General features: G+C 40.1%; 1 protein-coding gene across 1 annotated transcript in view; it reads left to right on the plus strand.

The window, feature by feature from the left end:
• The window catches only part of LOC110063871 (dynein axonemal heavy chain 8-like), a 77147-nt gene that overhangs the window by 21637 nt on the left and 35705 nt on the right, over positions 1–19805 (plus strand). Inside the window, exons 26-50 of the mRNA XM_089283047.1 lie at positions 874–939; positions 1008–1100; positions 1423–1530; positions 2173–2264; positions 2554–2902; positions 3950–4084; positions 4745–4804; positions 5677–5841; positions 6541–6661; positions 7364–7581; positions 7855–7923; positions 8563–8661; positions 8754–8891; positions 9377–9597; positions 11561–11724; positions 12149–12294; positions 12631–12832; positions 13896–14236; positions 14881–14988; positions 16012–16098; positions 16731–16795; positions 17587–17656; positions 18001–18215; positions 18853–18922; positions 19291–19405. Coding sequence (XP_089139173.1) covers positions 874–939; positions 1008–1100; positions 1423–1530; positions 2173–2264; positions 2554–2902; positions 3950–4084; positions 4745–4804; positions 5677–5841; positions 6541–6661; positions 7364–7581; positions 7855–7923; positions 8563–8661; positions 8754–8891; positions 9377–9597; positions 11561–11724; positions 12149–12294; positions 12631–12832; positions 13896–14236; positions 14881–14988; positions 16012–16098; positions 16731–16795; positions 17587–17656; positions 18001–18215; positions 18853–18922; positions 19291–19405 — 3517 coding nt within the window. The remainder of the gene's footprint in view (positions 1–873; positions 940–1007; positions 1101–1422; positions 1531–2172; positions 2265–2553; positions 2903–3949; positions 4085–4744; positions 4805–5676; positions 5842–6540; positions 6662–7363; positions 7582–7854; positions 7924–8562; positions 8662–8753; positions 8892–9376; positions 9598–11560; positions 11725–12148; positions 12295–12630; positions 12833–13895; positions 14237–14880; positions 14989–16011; positions 16099–16730; positions 16796–17586; positions 17657–18000; positions 18216–18852; positions 18923–19290; positions 19406–19805) is intronic.

Raw genomic sequence — 19805 nt, forward strand, 5'->3', positions numbered from 1 at the left:
ACATAAGCTGATTATAATGTAGAAACGCTTCGCTATTTATCAATTTGAAGTTGACAAAGGTAAATTTACCACCTTGGCGAGTTTGTGAAGCTATTATCTTAAGTGATAGCATCCAGCGCACAACCCACATTCCCCCAATTTCTCCGACGAATTAGTGCGAATGATCAAAACGTCCGCTTTCCAAAAGTGCTACGGTTGTTAATTTACATTCATCAGCTTCTAGTTGATACCTACCTTTGTGTTTCACTTGTCTGCCAATGAAGTCTGGTAGTTTCTTATTTATAGAGCAACATTACCTTTTTTCAGCTCTTAGTTAGATACACGACCCCACAAACAAGGCTGTTTCTTTAAACAAAATCATATATATTTTAAACAAGGGAGTGTTGTTGTTGTTGTTGTTGTTGTTGTTGATGATGATGATGATGACGATGACGACGATGATGACGATGGCGATGAAGACGACGATGACGATGACGACGACGACGAGGACGACGAAGACGAGGACGAGGACGACGAGGAGGGGGAGGACGAGGAGGAGGAGGAGGACGACGACGAGAACGAGGACGACGAGGACAACGATGTTGATGATGATGACGGTGACGGTGACGGTGACGGTGACGGTGACGGTGACGGTGACGGTGACGGCGACAACGACGGTGACGACGACAGCGCAAAACCTTTCATATGGAGATTTTCTTGCACGTTCATGTTCTTGCAAATCAATCCCATTTCCATATGAAATTTCCTGAAGAGTAGCTTCCATCTCCGTTTGGTTGTGCACCAGAACACGTTTTGAAACAGAAGGAGAAAAGCAACGCGGAAATGGCTTACTATGTTGGACTGTTACTGCAACACAATCTTCTTTCGTTGCAGTGGTTGACAGTTCAGGATTTGTGGCAGCATCTGGAGGAGGTTTTCAGCCATGGTGGGACAGCCAAGGTAATGAAGTTGTAGAGAGATTGTTCTACACGAGTTCATCACGTTTTAACATCTCTTATCCTTTGTAGGATCTACCTCAAGAATACAACCGGTTTGCAAGAGTAGACAAGAGCTACATGAAGATGATGAAAAGAGCGTATGAAACAAGAAATGTCTTGCAGGTATCAAAGCTAACAAGTCTGTTTAGAAAGCCATTCATGAATACCTTCTCTTTGACAACATCCTAGCTTTCTTTTCTGTTTTTCCATTGTTTCAGAGAATCATTTTGGGTTCTCAGTCTGTTAAAATAATCCGTTTTGTATGTAGCAACATTTTTTAAATTTTTAAATTTTTTATTTTTTTTTTTGTATGTAGCAACATACCAAGGGCAGTTAAGTGTATATAGGTTACGGTGGTTTAGGCTTCCAGGTTTTCTTGAGTTGTAGTTATGCATACATGTACATGCAAGTGTTGTGTAACCCTGACCTGATTGTTTGTGCATAGTGCTGTGTTGGTGGTGATGTGCCAAAGAGTCAAATGTTAAAACACCTTGGCGAGGAGCTGGAGATCTGCTTCAAGTCGCTTGTTGGATTCTTGGACTCAAAAAGAAAGGTAAATGTGACAAATGTGCTTGCCTTTGTGAAGGAGGCGATCGTATGGGTTAACCAATCAATCAAAGAAACGTGTCAGGGTGTTTTAATGAAATGTATAGTGTGATTTTTAGCCACAGATTAGTTTTGAACTAGTTGGAAATGTTAGTTCCGTGTACATTAAAGTGATAGGTCATATTGGTATTCTCGGTATTCACGGGAACTAGCTTGCAATGGAGGCTCGTGGGGGAATATCATTAAAAAGAGAAAAATCTCATTTGCATTTGAAAAGACTTCTCGTATTAGCCTCAGTTGCAAGCTAGTTCCAGTCTAATACCGGGAATACGAATATGGTCTATTATATAGTACGCTTCACCATCTGTACTGTAGGTTCCCAAGTCTATAGAAGTGTTGTTTAGAAATGCAGGCAGCTTTTGATTCATTAACCACTCATTTTCCTTCTATACTTGCATGTAGATTTCGTGCTGGTTTGATTAGATATGCCCTTTCCTCACAGTATCTGTGGGGTCTTGTAGTGGTGAAGTCTTGACATTACGTTATCACCTTGTCTGGGAAGGGAGGGAAGGAATGTGGTTGTTGGTGTAGCCTGGTGTACGAAGGGAAGTGATGGCTATGTACTGATGTATGTTTTTTTGCACGGTAGGTCTTCCCTCGCTTCTGTTTTGTGAATGACCCTGTGCTGCTTGCGATTCTAAGTCAGCCCTACAGCTTGGATTCTGTGAAGCCACACTTCAGGTAATAACAACAGTGTCAGAGACACAATCCGCCGATGGTGAATGTTGGTGGAGAATTTCTTTGTTAGAGGGACTATTTCAATTGAAAAATGCTCATGTTACGTACATTGGGGCCTATAGCTCCCTTTTAAGCATAAGTCATCAACAAGAGCTCAGCAACTTGTTTGGTCCTGGCCAGCTAGTGTTAGTTCTTTTTTTAATGGAGCCCAACCTATCTACATCAGCCTGAAAGGTGTATCTTCCATCTTTGTGGGACTGGACGTCTTACTGTTTGATTTCTATGTTTTTAGATGCATTTTTAGCAGTGTACGTGATGTAATGTTAATTCAACAAGAACCAGAAGCAGCTGTGGGAAAGAAGAGCGCGGTGCTCAATTCATGGAGGGGTAGGAGTGGCAGAGACGATTTAACGTCACCGCTGCCAGCTCACGACTCTGTTAGTAGCAGATTCAGGAAGATTTCAGACTTTGTTGTCCAAGCCACTAGGGAATCAGACACTGGTGCACGAAAGTTAAGTCTGCTGCCGCCGTCAACAACAGATGTGCGTCATACAGAGCCTGACTGGCATAGTCATCTACCAAAGAATATAGCGGTAGCTGTAACGTCAGAACAGGGAGAGACTCTGCAACTTAACACAAAGGTAATGGCTTTGATCTCGAGCCAGTAAGGAGAGTACAAATGGCAATACTCAGTACTTCATGACACAGTCCCAACATGTGCAAAGGAACCGTTGGCCAAGCCTACCTATTTTACGATCTACAGTAAACACCTACATATAAGAACCTATAATTTCGGGATTCAGGCTAATCAAGTTCTTAGTTACCGGGTGCTCAGTGAGAAATTAGCCTGAAAATGTTATGTGGCTAAATATCATTTAGGCAAGGTTAAACTCGAGCTAATGCAGCCAGCTAGTGTGCCCATCCAGCTAATATCATTTAGGCAAGTTAAATATGAGCTTATGCAGCCAGCGGTTTCCGTGTTTGGGAGTACGTGACCTGTGGGGCGGCCTTCAGGGGTTTTGCAGGGGTTTATGGTTCATTGCATAATATTGTTGTAGTGTATTCTGCTGATTGTTGCGGATCAGTTGCACTGCTTTGCTCGCGAATCATTGCGGATTCTTGCACCCTCTCCTCCCTCCCGTTTTGTTCTTGGTCAGGGTAAGTATTCTCCAGGTAAGTAGATTCCACTGAATTTCTTTCAGTGTGACGGTGCCGGTTAGCGGACGCTCATTGGGTGGTTCCTGCTTTCCAGGGTTGCCATGGATACCTCCTAGCGGCTTATGGCTTTGGCACCCCGCTAACCTTTAAGGCACCAGTTCCCAAGCTCATCTATTTGCGATGAGTTTAACTTACAATGTTCTCAAAATATGTTTCAGAAATACTACGCATCATTCATTTGTGAAGGTTTAATTAACATACAATGTTTTATGTTATTACTCACACCAAAAAATAAATTTAATTTAATATGACTGCTTTCTTATTCTGGCATCCTCTTTCTTTTTATATAAGAACATGTATTTATCAGGCTGAATTGGTTCTTATATATGGTGCTTTACTGGCCAACTTTCAGCCTGACTTGCCTACTCCACTTGTTCGTGAAAGCGGATGTTTACTGTTTTGCGATGCCAGAAGATTGTTATGTTCTTTGTCGTTAATCCTAGACTTGTTTGTTCTGTGCTTTGCTGCAGGTCCCCCTCGTTTCTGGTGTGGATGTATGGCTGGCTGCACTGTTGAAGAGTATTAATGAATCTCTTCAATCTTCCATCGTCAATTGCATTCAGGACATTGATTCTGGGCATAGCATTGAAGAGTGGATTTTAAAGGTTTGCCCCTGGGCAGTTAGGATGCTCAGAGTATTTTTTGCAACACCAGAGAGGTAAACTCTGATATGCCTATCTGTGTTAAATGCCGGAAAAAATCAGTTGCCCCTAGCGGGATTCGAACCCACGACACCCCGATCTCATGGAAGGCGCTCTAACCACAGAGCTACTGAGGCAACCACAGTGGAGTTAGTCGAATATCGATTACCAGGCATTTGCCCCTAGGCCTCTCGGACTGCTTCCCAGAGTTTACCTCTCTGATGATGAACAGTTTGTTCGAAATATGCCGTGTTACTTTCAAATGTATAATTCCTTCTTCCATTGAGCATCGTACAGTGTACCTTTTAATTTAAAACTGTTACTTCTTGGTACATATACAAGGCTCCAGTGGTCCGTGTTTCGACCTTTTATGGCAAAACGATCTGATTCATGCAAAATTCTTGCAACGTTTTGGAATAAAGTATGGTGCATATTGTAATTTTCCTTGTTAAAGGATAGACCAAAGTCATGTAAGGTAGTTGCAAGACGTGGCAGCATTTTCAAAGCGTTTTATCATTTAACCAAACTGAAGTATTGGTATTCACCGCTGACTGTTATCCTCTGTGTCCATCTATTTCCTATTTATCTCTTGCTTAGTTTTTAAGACCAGCTATCTGTTTTTAGTATCCTTCACAGGCCTGTAGATTAGGATTGCTGTACATTTGGACAAAGGAATGTGAGGCTGTAAGTGTCAATGTCCTTTTTGCGTGTAGATACTCTATGTCTTGTAAGGTGACTTGATTGAAGATTGCAAATTAGTTGCAGAAATAATAGAGGAGTGTTTATTGTGACAAAAACTAGAGCTAAGCTTTACAAAATGCTATAATATTTACATAATTTGATGTCTGTTAAACCTGTAAAACATGTTTCCGTATCTAATCATGATATCATGGTTACTACAACTAATACTAATACTACTATCATAATAATAATAATAATAATAATAATAATAATAATATTTTTAATAAATATTAACAAGAACGTTATTGAAATGTCCTTAGAAAACCTATTTACAAATCTTCACACATTCCACTATAATAATAAAAATAATGATAACAATAATAATAACTTTTTTAAAATTTTAGCGTCATTATGTATTTATTTAAACTTTCAATTTGATCTTCACGCGGATGTCTGTTAAACCTGTAAAACATGTTTCCGTATCTAATCATGATATCATGGTTACTACAACTAATACTAATACTACTATCATCATCATAACAATAATAATAATAATAATAATAATAATAATAATAATAATAATAATAATAATAACTCGGCACCATAAGTTAAAAGCGGCAAGACTTTAAGGCAAAAGAGGAGTGTTTATTGTGACAGAAACTAAAGCTAAGCTTTACAAAATGCTATAATATTTAAATTATTTGATGTCTGTTAAACCTGTAAACTTAAATAATAACAATAATAATAATAATAATAATAATAATAATAATAATAATAATAATAATAAAAACCCCGTAAAATGTAACAGCTACAATGATTATAGCTGTTACCCTTTATGTGTCTAAATTTGGTCATTGCTTATCTCCTTCCTCTAGGGAATTGGCGATATTCGCATTGATCGCAAAGCAATTCCTAATGCTTCCCGTCGGTTTTGGTCACTTATCAGCAAGTTGCCCAATCTTCTGGCAAAAGGCTCCTGGAAACACACTGACACTCCAATGACTTCTTACCATAAGCTTCGGTTGGAAACCTTAGTGTCAGTAAGTATACCATCGCTAACCAATCCACTTAGGACTCACTCAGATATAAAACAAAAGGTCGTGTCCGAGTTACTTTGTTTCTCTGTTACAAATCGAGTCCTCGTGCAAAACCTTTCAAGTGAAGATGAGTGTATTTTGCATAAAAATGAACCTGTAGGCGACACGCATTTCCACATGAATGGCTTCGCGTCAAGAGTCGTTTTGACACAGAGGCTCAAGGCAACTCGGAAATGGTCTATTTTTTGGTGGTTTATCAACACTAATGCCTGTTTCAATAGCGCTAGCAGCTGTCAACACCTGTCGTTTTGCCATGAGTTGTCTTTCCAGTTGTTTTCAGTTAGGCAGAAGCAGGTAGCACAATCTCTAAAATTGGCTTAAAATAACAGGTTCATATTTGCAAGGTTTCATGGTAAATTGTGTGATTGTGGGAGAAAAATGCATTTGTGTGTTTATAACAAAACGTATTTCACTAATGGATGAATAAGCAGTTGGTACGCATCTAACTTTTATAAAGAGATACAAGTTGATGCTGCATAGTCAGAAGACTTGATATCAGGCAGTCAAAACAAAATGTTTTCTCAGAATTTGTTATAACAGAGCTGGTTTTATTCTCCTTTGTTGACAAGTGAAAGAAATGGACTCTTCCCGTATAATGATCAACAGTTTTTTTATAAACAGTAAACACATCATTTTCCACAGCAAGGGATGTACTTGAGAGATGTCCTTGACGATCTTAGTCGACGCAAACTAAGAGATGTAGTAGACTTTGAATGGAAGAGAAACATAAGGTTTTATGGAACAGACAACAGCAGAGCGCCTGGTGAGTGTATAAACGATTCGTGGTATGAGTACTGTATCAAACACGAAAGACCGTGTTTGACCACATTTCCAAACACCGAGCAGAGAGTTGAATATTTTTGACGAGCTTCGAGGTGTTTGGAAATGTGGTCAGACACGGTCTTTCGTGTTTGATATATCATCTCAACTGAGACTAAGACTAAGAAAAAAAACGGAGAAAGATATCTATAAAAATCTATGTTAATTAAGATCAGATACCGAAACACTGGCCGTTTTTAAACTAACGACGCATTATCCGTCTGGACGATCTTGGGCAAACATTTGTAGTTCGTCTGGTTATGTGTCTCTAGTATAAAGACGGTTACAAGACGTATTATACGTCTAGACTAATTATCTCTCGCAGTGCGTCGTTTGAGACACATTTCGAAGGATAGTTCGTCTTGTGCCCGTCTTTATACTAGAGACACTTAACCAGACGAACTACAAATGCTTGCCCAAGATCGTCCAGACGGATGATGCTTCTTCAGTATAAAAACGGTTACTGTCACGGTCAGGATTTCCTTTGTTTAAACTTGATGAGTTATTGGTGAGTTTGAGACGTCATGTTTAAGAACGCAACAACGTCTTGAACTGTTGTCCAACAGGTCCAACAAATCCTCTAGGCTACTTTGCCAGATCTGCTAATGATATAAGAATTTTTTTACCTCTGATGTTGTACATGTAGGAAAAACACCTTCATTGCCCTCAGTTCCGACTATGGAAACAGGTGTTGGCCGCCCTTCATCCAGGGAGCCTCCGAAGATTGCTGCAGATGAGGAGCAAAATGAAATTTATGTCCACATGTTGGACTCGCAGCTACCTTATGGCCATGAATTCTATGGCTGTGATGTTTCCCTTGCTCTCACTCCCATAACTGAAAGATGTTTCCTTAGCTTGACACAGGTAAGATTAAGAGCGGTGGTTTGTTTGTAAGAGGATTCATTCAATACAATACGATAACTTTATTTATTTAGCAAGTATATACAAAGCTCTCAGTCATTATCGCTTTACAGTCAAGAAAGTAAAACTAAATATATTAATTTAAACGACATTAAGTATAAACTTTAAGAGAGGAATAATTATGTAAAAGCAATACTGAGTCACTTGTCCGAGTCACTTATCTCATGAGCAAATACACGCATCAAATTACATGCGAATTTTCTTGATTTTCTTCAGGCTATATGGAATTTCTGTGGAGGCTCCCTTGTTGGGCCAACGGGCACAGGAAAAACGGAAACAGTGAAGGTATTATTTTCCATTATTCTGGATCTGCACTTATTTATCAGTTATTGTATGACATGTTTTAAGTGCTGACATGGCTCTCTTTTGAGTAACAAAATCGCGAGTCAGCGCAACGGTGTTTTTAAATTAATGTTTGAGATAAAATTTAGGTGGATGGAGGGTATTTAAGGGTCATAATATCACTATTGGTAGATCAGGTGGACACATGCATAAACACATGGATAAACACGAGTCCCGGTTTCTCTAGTGAATTTGACTCAAACTTAACAGCCAGCAAAAACTGTAAAATTTAGCAAAAGAAGTTCATGTTTTGCATCTAATACAAATGGACATAGAACTGCTTGTACAAAGCCAGAGATCTGAGAAATAAGCATGAGTCAGTCTACTCTGCTTTCCTGTTTAGGATTACCTATTTCATATCTGCGAATGAGAAGGAAATGAACCAATTTCGACTAACCGTAGAATTTGCAACTATAACTTCGGCCTGGTTTTCTCAGACAATAAGTCTTAATCTCAGACAAATTGATAGCAACTCAGAGGATTCATTCTTCCTAGAATACTTCGAACGATACTTGTCACATACTCTTCTTTAGACAAAGAGATATAGTGAGACTGTGAATATACTTATCATCCGTCCCCTAGGGTCTTGCATCCCTGCTTGGTCGATACATGGTGACCATGAGTTGCTCTCCAAAGATGTCCTCAGCTGCGGTAGGAAAGATCATCGTAGGCCTGGCAGAGGTAAGAACTTCGTCTACTTTAATAGTCTGACAAGGTCTTAGAATTATTGTCATCTTGTGTTAATTATTCCTTTTCTCTTCATTTCTTTGTAGGAGGGTTGCTGGGGCCTGATGGACGAGTTCCACAGGGTGAACACGGAATGTCTCTCGGTCATGTTGTTTGAGATTCAGGCTGTGTTACTCGCCCTGAGGGGTGGACTTTCCACCTGCACTCTCGAAGATGGAAAGGATGTAAGTAATGTGTAGAGTGTCGACCGCAACATTGCTACTAAGTAAGGGAGACTGAGAGATAGCAAATACCCATGAGATAATTAAAAGTAGGAAGGCGGGTTGGCCTCATGGTTAGTGCTCTCATCTCTGGATCAAGTGATCTGGGTTCAAACCCCGGCCGTGGACATTGTGCTGTGCTCTTGGGCAAGACACCTTACTCTTGCAGTGCCTCTCTCTCTCCAGGTGTATAAATGGGTACTGTTGAATTAAATGCTGGGGGTAACCCTGCGATGGACTGGCATTCCATGCCGGGGGGAGGGCGGGGGGGGGGGGGTAGAAATGCTCCTAGTTGCTTCATGCTACAGAAACTAGGATAAGCTCCGCCCTGATGGACCACGTGGCTCTTAGGTAGACTTCACCTTACCTACTTAATGAAAAGTAACATCAGAATTTGTTTAGGAGCTACTTGTACACTGTATGTTTAAACACCATTTTTTACTTGGCAGGTCATTGTTAAACCCAACTTCTCCATGTTCCTCACCATTGGTACCAATGGACCAGCTTTTGAGCTTCCTTCTGAGGTCAGAGCCTTGTTTCGTTCTATCGCCATGGTGATGCCAGACACGTCCTTAATCCTGAGGACTCATTGTGCAGGGCAGGGTTTTAAGTCACCTAAGATTTTAGCTGATCGACTAAAACTGGTCGGAGATATCTGTAAGGAACAGCTGTAAGTATCAGTAATATCACGGCTTCATTCTGTCCTATGCTTAAATATTTCACTCTGCTGATGTCATGTGTATGTATTTTTGAGTAAAGTGGAACCCTGCCTTACAACCGCTTAGAACTTTATTGATACATACTTACCCTGGCAGTTAGGCCTGGGTTTAAATTTCGGCTCTTTTTTTTCCCTCGTTCAGTCACACATCGCTAGAATGCGTCACCTATGCATGCGTACAGCAAATGGAATTTACAGAAGTTGTCGTCGTGAAAAATTAGCACGCATTCCATGATTTCACATACAAACAAACACACCTTTCGAGGTAGACCAACAACAAAGGACGTTAAACGTTTTCGGAACGGGTCGGTCTGCAAGCCTTACGAGAGATAAATTTACGAGCGAACATTTTGAGTGAATTTATCAAGAATCATGTTATACCAAAGGAGCTATCAACCGGGGTTATCAACTCTTCAACTTGATAAAAAGCATCTTCAGAAGCGTCATCATATTTTTAGACATGATCGTGAACCAAGTAGAATCCCAGCACGAACTCAAGAACTTCTGAGCAATAAGAGCAGAAAGGTTAGAGAATTTGTTTACGAATGTATCTGTTCGAGTACACCTAAGTAAAACGCTCTGAGAAACTTCCTAAAGTATAATAAAGTTAAATATTCCCTCGTTATTTTCTTGTAATAGAGTTGTGTCTTTACAAGAATGAAACCCATGTAGCGAATTATTGTACATTTAAGCTGAAAGAAACTAATGTATTGACCCCAGCAAAACAACTCTTGGCTTGCACTGTCACGCAATCCTGACGCAATAAAAAACATTATTCGAAAACCTCTTACTGGATAAAGTCAAGAAATTGTGACGTTATAGGAGAATAATAAAGATGACACTTCTCTAATTTTTAAGTCTGTGCGTTTTCCCAAACCTCAGATATTCGTCGAAATATTTTGCACAAATTTATAGAGCTCAGTATGGAGTCGCCATGTTGGTGTACCTCCGCGGTACACCAACATTGCGGCCGGAAAATAGTGTAAACATCTGGAACTTACTTTGGTTATCTAGGCGACTGATTATCTGTACTGAACAAACAAGCATTCACATAAGCACTTTTCTTAATACTTTAACTTCTGAATGGGCTAAAAATCACGAGATAAGTATATGTTTTTCGACAAACGCGTTCGTAGCTCTATGTCACGCACCGCTATAAGTCTGAAATTCAAAATGTCTCGCTTGCTTGAGAAACGCAAAAACAACAACAACAACAACAACAACAACAAAGGCTAAGGAAAATAGACTGAAACGTTTTTAGGCTGATATAAAGACCTTGACTCATTTCACACCCTAAAGGCCTGCAAACAAGTAATAAGCTATTTAAAATCGATGCCAAGAAATGCAATCAAAGGCAGAATAGCTTGAGCACATCGATTCGATTGAATTTCGTACGACTTCAAATGCAGAACATTTAGCTCAATTGCAATATAGCTAGTGCTTCTCAGTATAAAGACTGCCCGGGTACACGCAGCAAAGCGTCTAGTTCAATTACAAGCCCTAGTTAAGTAGCTTATAACCAACAAGCATGTATGTGAGTCTTGATGTTCTTTTAAAATCTCTCCTGGTAACATGAGTACCAAAATCACCTACTGGCAACAGGAATCCATGGGAAGCTGATTAAATTATACCTATTTAATAGGAACAGTATCATAATTCTGACTTACCCCCATTGAAGACTGTACTGTTAATGTGAACTCTACAAATTTTGTGTTGATTTTACATGTAACAACGAACCAGTTCCGCTATGTTACAAAGTTATCGATCTAAGAATTTGGTGACTCATGAAGTGGCCCTTCCTGATATGATGACTGTCTCTATTCTCACCACCTGTCAGCTTGAAATTGTATTGATACTGTAAGGAGGTATTAGATGTTGATAATTCGTGGCAGTCACCTCTGTGCATGTCTTGCAGGAGTGGAAAGAGTCACCACAACTTCAGTCTGTCTTCCTTTGTGGGTGTCATTCAGCATGCTGGCCACAAACGCGTCTCACAGGGGCCTCTCGGGAACAAACTAAACGCTGCACAAGCTGACTTGGCAAGACCCTCCAGCACTCAATCAGTAGCTACACAATTTGGTATGGAATACCTAGATCGAGACAATAATAGCTAACAGCGTGAAACGGTTTATATATAAATATGCGATGTTAGTTGTGTTCTGTCACTATTGGTTCTAAATCTCTCTTTGGTCGTTCTGGTTAATAGAACAACAGTTGTAGCCTATGATTTAAAACTATGGTAAAATTTGCAGTTGCGTACCTCAACCAGTCACTTGTTCATGATTGTTGACCGCGTCAGCAGGATGCGTGGAAAATTCTGCGAGAGTTTGAAGCGCAAAACATTCCTATAAGTAGAGAAAGTGTTAATAAGAGATATGGCCCTTTCCTTAATTTAATCGGAAATTGATGACAAACGTTTCGGTGAAAGTCTGTGAAAGCAAAAAGACCTTTAAGACTTTGTGCACACGATAAAAAAAAATCGATTCTTCTCGTGTTTTTGCAGGTGCTGGGAAGGACAGAGGAAACCAGTTTGGTCAGAAAGACAAGAAGCCAACTACACCTTCAGCTTTGTCCTCTGCCGCCAGACTCGAGCACTCGTTGGTGTTGCAGTCACTCCAGGAATGTATTGGCCCAAGACTATCACCTGAGGTAGCTGGATTACTGTTGTGTCTTAAGTCCATTGTTAGGTTTTAAAATGACTGTGCCTTAGTGTGATTGAGAATAGAATTTTCCATCACATTGTATTTGCTTTAGTCCTACCATTTTTTGTTTACCAGATAGTTGTAGTGATGAATAAAACGCTATCTTGATGAGAGCTTTAGCAGTGACTTCAAGACTTCATGGCGAACATCTTAATCTTATTTTTTCTGAGAGAAATCATTTGTGCAGTCGGTGATGGAGACGCTGCTGTGTTGGACTACACCTGTTCATAGTCATGTAATTTTGTGAACGTACTTCCAATACTTAACCTTTCTTGACATTTAGGAACTTAACGTGTTTAACATGGTGCTGCGAGATGTGTTTTACGGATTGCCAAAGCCTCCTGCTCCAGCCTATCACATTACCAAAGTGGTTCAAGATTTCGAAAGTGTTCTCCTGACGCACACAAGAGAGAAAGGGTTTGTTCCTCATCAACCCTGGATTGCAAAAATACACCAACTGTGGACCCTGTCAAAAGTTCACAGAGGTATAAGTCATTGACACAAGTGAACAGGCCATTTACGAGTTGCCTTTTGCCTCTGTGCCAAAACGAGTCTTCGTGCGAAACTATGCATATGAAAATGTGTTCCGCCTACAGGTTCATTTTCATGCAGATAAAACTCATTTCCAAATCAAAAGTTTTGCTCGAGGACTCATTTTGAAACAGAGGCACAAGGTAACTCGGAAATGGTTCTTTACAAGAGCTACCTTTACTTATCAAGTTTGCTAACTTATGAAGATATAGGAGCATACATCATTGCTCGATCAATTTCTGAAACTGTGAACGGAAAAAGGAGCTTAAAATTGACCTTTTCTCTGGGTGGGCAGTGCTGGCTGTGAGACTCACGAAATGTACATCTTTAGAAACGTATTGGCTACTGTAACTAGCTGGAGCTGTTGAAAAAGTAAAGGGACAAAGGAGTTTGAATGGTGTAGTTGGGTGTAGATATTAGGGAGTTTAAGAAAACCACAACTGCAACCGGCTGCAATGGGAGCGTCGCTAAACTAAAGGTTTCATGAGGAGAACAATGGCTGTGCACGTGCATTATAATTCTTGGTACATTTCTTTGCCGTCCTCCGTAAAATAGCGACGTGAAATGACCAAATTTTGCGTGTGTGAAGAACGTGTACCACGAAGGATAGTTTTTGAAATATATGTGTGGAATTTTATGCTGTGTTCCATAGTCAATTTCAGGATAGTTTTGACAAAGAGAAACTAATTTAATGGCTTACGAGTATCGCTAGCTTCGTACGTAAAATATAAATTCATTTTTTCATCGAATGTGTTCTCTGCATCGCCGTCTTAGCTACTTAAACTTCCTCTATATTTTGAAATGACTGTTGAGTGACTGACTGTGAGTCGGGATGTATACATCGTACATGAATTAATTTTTTGCTCGAGCCTTTGTTTCGTAGAGGTAAATTGCAATGTAGTTCAGGAAGTTTCAGAATGCAGCGAACATTTTAAAGCCTTTTGTATCGTAAGATCTTTCCCCATTCCAAGGGAGACATTTTGTTGATGGATGTGTTTCGTTTGTTTTCTTCTCCAGGGATCATTGTAGCTGGACCGCCTGGCACCGGCAAATCGTCGTGCATTTCAGGGCTCGTGGAGACCTTGAGTGAATGTTCCCAGATAAAACACAAGAACACCGGCTCTCAGATGCACACTCACAAGTTACAGAGAATCAATCCTTTAGCTGTGTCGGATCCTGCACTCATGTTTGGCAAAGTGAACTCTTCTTCTGATTTTGAGGACGGCATCTTCACAGCTTACTTCAGAAAGGCCAACAAGGAACACAGTGTGCACAAAATGACGACTTGGATTTGCTTAGATGCTCCGCTGCATCAGGGTTGGGCAGAATTTCTGAGCAGCGCCTTGGATAAAGGAGAGGTATTAACAAGTTCACTGCACTCAGCAGAAGAGAGTGTTGCACTTTCTTTCAGGAAATTCTTAAAATGCAGCAAATTTAGTAGGAATTAAAATTCATTGTAGGGAGGCGCGATGGCCTCATGGTTAATGCGCTCGTCTCTGGATAGAGCAGTCCGGGCTCGAGCCCTGGTCGGGGACATTGTGTTGTGTTCTTGGGCAAGACACTTTACTCTTACAGTGCCTCTCTCCACTCAGGTGTATAATGGGCACTGGCGAACGTAATGCAGGGTTAACCCTGCGAAGGACCAGCATCCCATCCAGGGGGGAATAGAAATACTCCTAGTCGCTTCATGATAAGCTCCGGCCTGATGGGCCACTTGGCTCGTATACAGACTTTACCTTTACCTTTACGTAAAAGTCGTTGCATTTCCGGTTGGAGAAAATATAATTAACTGGCTTTTTGCTAAGTCTGGTATGTTTGAACCTTTCTCTTTCCCTGAGATGTCAAGCTCTGACTAGTAGATGGGGTAAATCATTTGGTTGGTCCATTCTTTAGCTGACCAAAATTTTTTCTTCTTGACATTGTTGTTACACTAATAAAATCTTGAATGATCTCGAATCTCACGTGCCGTTTACTAATTTGGTGATATCTGATTTGTTTTCAGTATCTGAACTTATTGAATGGTGAGAGACTGTACCTATCAGAGTATGTCAAACTGATATTTGAGACTAATGACTTGACAGATGCTTCTCCTGCCACGGTCTCGAGATGTGTAAGTGCAGTTGTTTCTTAACAACGAATACATATCCATACATGAACGTTCACTCTTATTTTAGCCTCTGTACAAAGGCCACCTCTCCACAACGGCAACGGTCACTAAAGCTCGTCCCAACTGCCAAAATAAGCTCTCGACAACGGCCAGTTAATGAACGACGGAAGAACGGTGTAAACAAAACCGCGCTTTTTTATTGAAAGAGGTCACCAAACTTGATCCGTACCACGCGTCCGTTGGTCTCTGTTCTGTTTTGTTTTTGTTTTATTGATACAATTATTTTGATGGTATTACGTATTTAAATACTTAAATAAGCATCTTTTTTCACAAAAAATAAATGTTGTAAAAACAAAAAAGGACAGGTGCTATATAACACCCCTACCTCCTCATAACGGCCATTTCTGTACAACGGCCTCTTTCCTCTGTTCTCAAGGTGACCGTTGTAGAGACGTTCAACTGTATCACGCCAACTTGAAAATGACAGTGAGCGTATGTCGATGCGCTTATCAGCCCTAGAATGACTGAAATAAGTGTGACATCCGACGTTGTTATATAGCTGGCGTTTTTCCCGCAACAGCGCGCCCATTCATTGGCTAGTTCATGGTATATGACATGTAACAATGAAACTATTTACCGCCAAATGCCATGAGCGTGCAACCTTGCGAAAACTATGACGTCAAACGGGAAACAGTTCACTGTTACCCGCGAAATGTTGACCGTTGTTGCAATAAAGTGATTATTTTTTTTTCACCGGTTTGACCCATTTGTTTTGCTATAAAACAAATCACTTCGTCTCGGGAAACATTGAGATTCTCGGGACACAAAATTCACTGATCCCCTCGGGACCAGGCATTAAGTGTTAAATGTTTTGACACTATTTATGAGCGGAAATAAAAAGTGGAATCTCTTGGATTACCTTACAACTCTTGGTTGCTAATGGAATGGAATGATACATCGCAATGTAGTACTCTTGTAGTTGTATTGTTACTGATTTATTATGTTAAACCTCCTTGTCCTTTGTAGGGAGTGGTCTACATGGACGAGAGCGTGCTTGGCTGGAGACCTCTAGCGGAAGCCTGGCTAACAAACAGATCTCCTCAAGAAAGCCATGTGAGTATCCACTGATGAACATTGTGCTTTTAAAAACTAACCTTAGTAGTTACGGCAAAAGTCAGGCTTTAGCACGTTACCTAATCTTGTTAAGCTTAAACACAATTTCACAGCACTTAGACTTCACCAGAAGATTTAGGTCTCAGATTTTAAGATTGGAGATTTAACTTTTACTTTTAAAGGAGCTCAATCACGGTATTTAGAGTTATTTTGGCCATGCGCAAAATTACCTCTAAATTGACGGAAACCTCCAAAAATGTTAGTTTACTATGATAGAAAAATACCAAAGAGATATAATAAAACATAAAGGAACAAGAATGGTGAAGGATGGGGAAGATTAACACGCATCGCAAACGTCAAACTTGAAAAATTTAGGCTAAACTTTTCAAGATGCAGAAAGCGTGACGTGGCTCCGTTAGGTCTTGGGTACACAATAATTTATTATTTTATAGAGATCGACGTTCACAGACAAAAGTTATTTTAGTAAAAGCTTTCTTGCCTTTTGCAATAATTGGACGTAGCAATATCTAATATAGTCTTCCGAAATTGCCTTTATGAAGACTCGTAATCTAGAGCTCATTTTGTATAAAACAGCAGCTAACTTTCCGTGATTGTTTCTCATTCTTCCTCAGTGTTTGCAACGTGCATTCAACAAGACTGTCGATGTCATCTCGCAGTTTGTTCAATATGAAGCCAGGTTTGATGCTATTACATGTATACTATGTCTCGTATTTATGACCATGTCGTCTTGTTAAAGAAACACAAAACAGATGGATTCATTCGGTAACTTAGCATAAATACGATTATCATGCGATGCATTTTTTCCCCTCCTTTTCATTGGCCGAGAGCTCACCACTTGACCTACAAATAATTGCCTACAATAATGGTCCGCTCTTGCATACTACCGTCTAATTACCAAATTGACGTCAGTTTTTCATGCGTCTGGCCTATTATTGATCATGAATTTCGTCATAACATTGTCAAAGTAGCTGTGGATCCACGAGGCGATAGCCGCGAGAATTTCTGCAGTTATCGTAAAAATGTGTTTTGCTGCAAATAATATTCTGCTCATGCGTAATTGTAACCACGCTCTCGGGTGAAAAATGGCAGAACGCTTCCCTGAGCTGTCAGAGAGTGATTTAAATATCAAAACAAACTTGGTGATCGAATTATAAAACAATCACTGAATTAGGTTATTACGAAATATCGTGATTTGTCAGTGTCTCGCAGATCAATTATTTGCCTCAGCCTTCGGCTTTGGCAAGTAATTGATCTGGTTACCACTGACAAATCATGATATTTTGTTCAATTTCGTCCAATAATTGTTAATTATTTTACAAATGACAGGAACTCAGTTGATATGGAATTCAACTGCCGAGGCCTTATTACAATGACAACGTCGATGCACAGACCTTGCACAGCCAGAAATGTTTTTGCTGTTCTGAGTTCTTCACTAAATTTACTCTTATTTGTGTCATTATATTTCAGACCATTTATGAAAGTATGTGAGGTTGGCCTGTTTAACACCTGTCTTGCGTTGTTAAAGGCTTTAATCGAGGTGAGCTTGAAAAGGAAAGTAGATGTGGCTTTCATAACACGACTACAACATACTACAACATTAAACATTCTTATGTTTCGTACATCATTTTCGTGGCCCACTGCATGTGTAATTCCTCTTTGACTTTATATGCTTTGTTGATAACCGTGAGCGGAATTGCCAGGAACTTTGTTGTTTTTCCATCAGATGCTAAGAAACTGGCTTGACTGCAGCTAAACAAGGCTGTGTCGCTGCAGACTGATTTATCTACGTGGCAATAAAATCATGGGCTACTGGTATTTCATTTGTGAGATGAATATTTTCCAATCGCGGATTGGTAGAGCGTCTCTTTTTCTCCACTTTAGGGTAACACTGACATTGGTGGTGAGCTCCATATTGAAAGGTTGTTCCTGTTTTCGCTCATCTGGTCATTTGGAGGTCTGCTAGATGAGCCAGACAGGAAGAAGTTTAGCGAGCTTCTTCTCTCATTAACAACTGCTTTACCAGACTACGACCAAGAAATTTCCGTGTTTGACTACTATGTTGATGAATCCGGCGAATGGGATCCATGGCAGTCAAGGTTAGATTTCAGGCGATCAAGCCAGTGCGGTAACCATAAGGCCATTACACCTCCTTATACACATTAGGTGTATACAGCATCTAATTTAGAATTGTATTTAAATGCAGGAGAAAATGACATGTACTTTTTTATAAGGCAGGTCTGAATATGGCAACTATTCGAAAGTATTCTAGATTGCAGTTATTGAATTCTTCCAATGGCGAGTTGTGATCTGCTTGGGAAGTTTGGATAACACTCGGGATGCTAAAGATGCTTTCAGTTGCGCCTTGAGCAACTTTTACTCTTTTTCCGTGCCGTCCAAACTTCCAGCGCGCGCTCCAAAACTCGATTATGCACGCTGAAGCATGTGAATTATATCATATGGCAAATTATTCTCGCATTTTGATTGGTTCTCACTTATGATCATTTAGAGTACAGAGCATAGATGACCTCTTTAACATCTTTTTTTTTCTTTCTATCAAACAATTAGATTCCTTGTTGCCATGTGTCTGTTCAGTAACTGATCACAGATGACGTCAAAATATGTTATTGAACAGACGCACGGCAACATGGAGTGTATTTGTTAAATAGAGTGATACATGGTTTCCTTTATCCGTAGTACATTAACTTGTCACTGTTTTCGCTTTAAAATCGAAAGAGTTCCAGAAGTGAGTTACTTCGACGCAGCAGATCTCCTTGGCGAGGTCTTCGTGGACACAATTGATACGGTAAGTCTACCAGGAACTCCTTCCTACAACTTACATTTAACATGTGTCTTGTAATTTTGTTTGTAACAAAAGCTGATCAAAAAACGCCAAAACCAACTCCTCCTCAGCGGGCTGGTAACAATTTCGTTTTAGCATACGTTACATGAAGGACAATAACTTTCTTCACGCAACGAACGCTGCATCGAAATTTGTATGCACTGTCTAAGGTTGTTAAATAAGAACGTCTGTGTAATTGAGGGATATGTTTCATGTAATAATGCCTAGTTTCACAGAACTTTTACTTAAGAGCTGCAGAGTTAAACGAAAGTCACGAATTTCACTGCACCGTCACAAAGATTCATGTCTCATTAACGGTGCACTTTTGTTAGATCCGTACACGTCAGTTCATGGAGCTGGCCAGCGCTTCTGGCAGAAACATTTTGTTAACAGGGCCGCCAGGATGTGGAAAAACCTCACTCATCAGCGACTTCCTGGACAAGCAAGGTGAGGGTCAGAACCAGAGCATTACATCGTGGTTACTTTAAATAGAGCACACAACAAATCATAATAAGTTGTCAGCAGTATTTCGGACTTTATTCAGGTGTGCGTGATTGAAGATCATTCACTTCATGTAAGGAGTACTGATTCTTCGTTTCGAACAGGATACTAGTCCATCGCAGGCTACCCTCCAGCATTTTGTCACTTTGCCCAAACAGCTTGCCAGTTCCCATTGATACTCCTATGTGGAGACATGCACTGTGAGTCAGGGAGACTGAGTCTTGCCCAAGAACAACACAAGGATTCCGGCTAGGGTTCAAACCCACCCTGACCATTGACACATTAAGCAACCACGCCTCTCACAGTGGGGTGTTTTTTTTTTCCTTTTTTTTTTCTTTTCATTTTC

This window comes from Orbicella faveolata, unplaced genomic scaffold (assembly GCF_042242905.1).
Source record: "Orbicella faveolata isolate gen_17 unplaced genomic scaffold, um_ofav_v1 contig_12, whole genome shotgun sequence".
NCBI lineage: Eukaryota > Metazoa > Cnidaria > Anthozoa > Scleractinia > Merulinidae > Orbicella > Orbicella faveolata.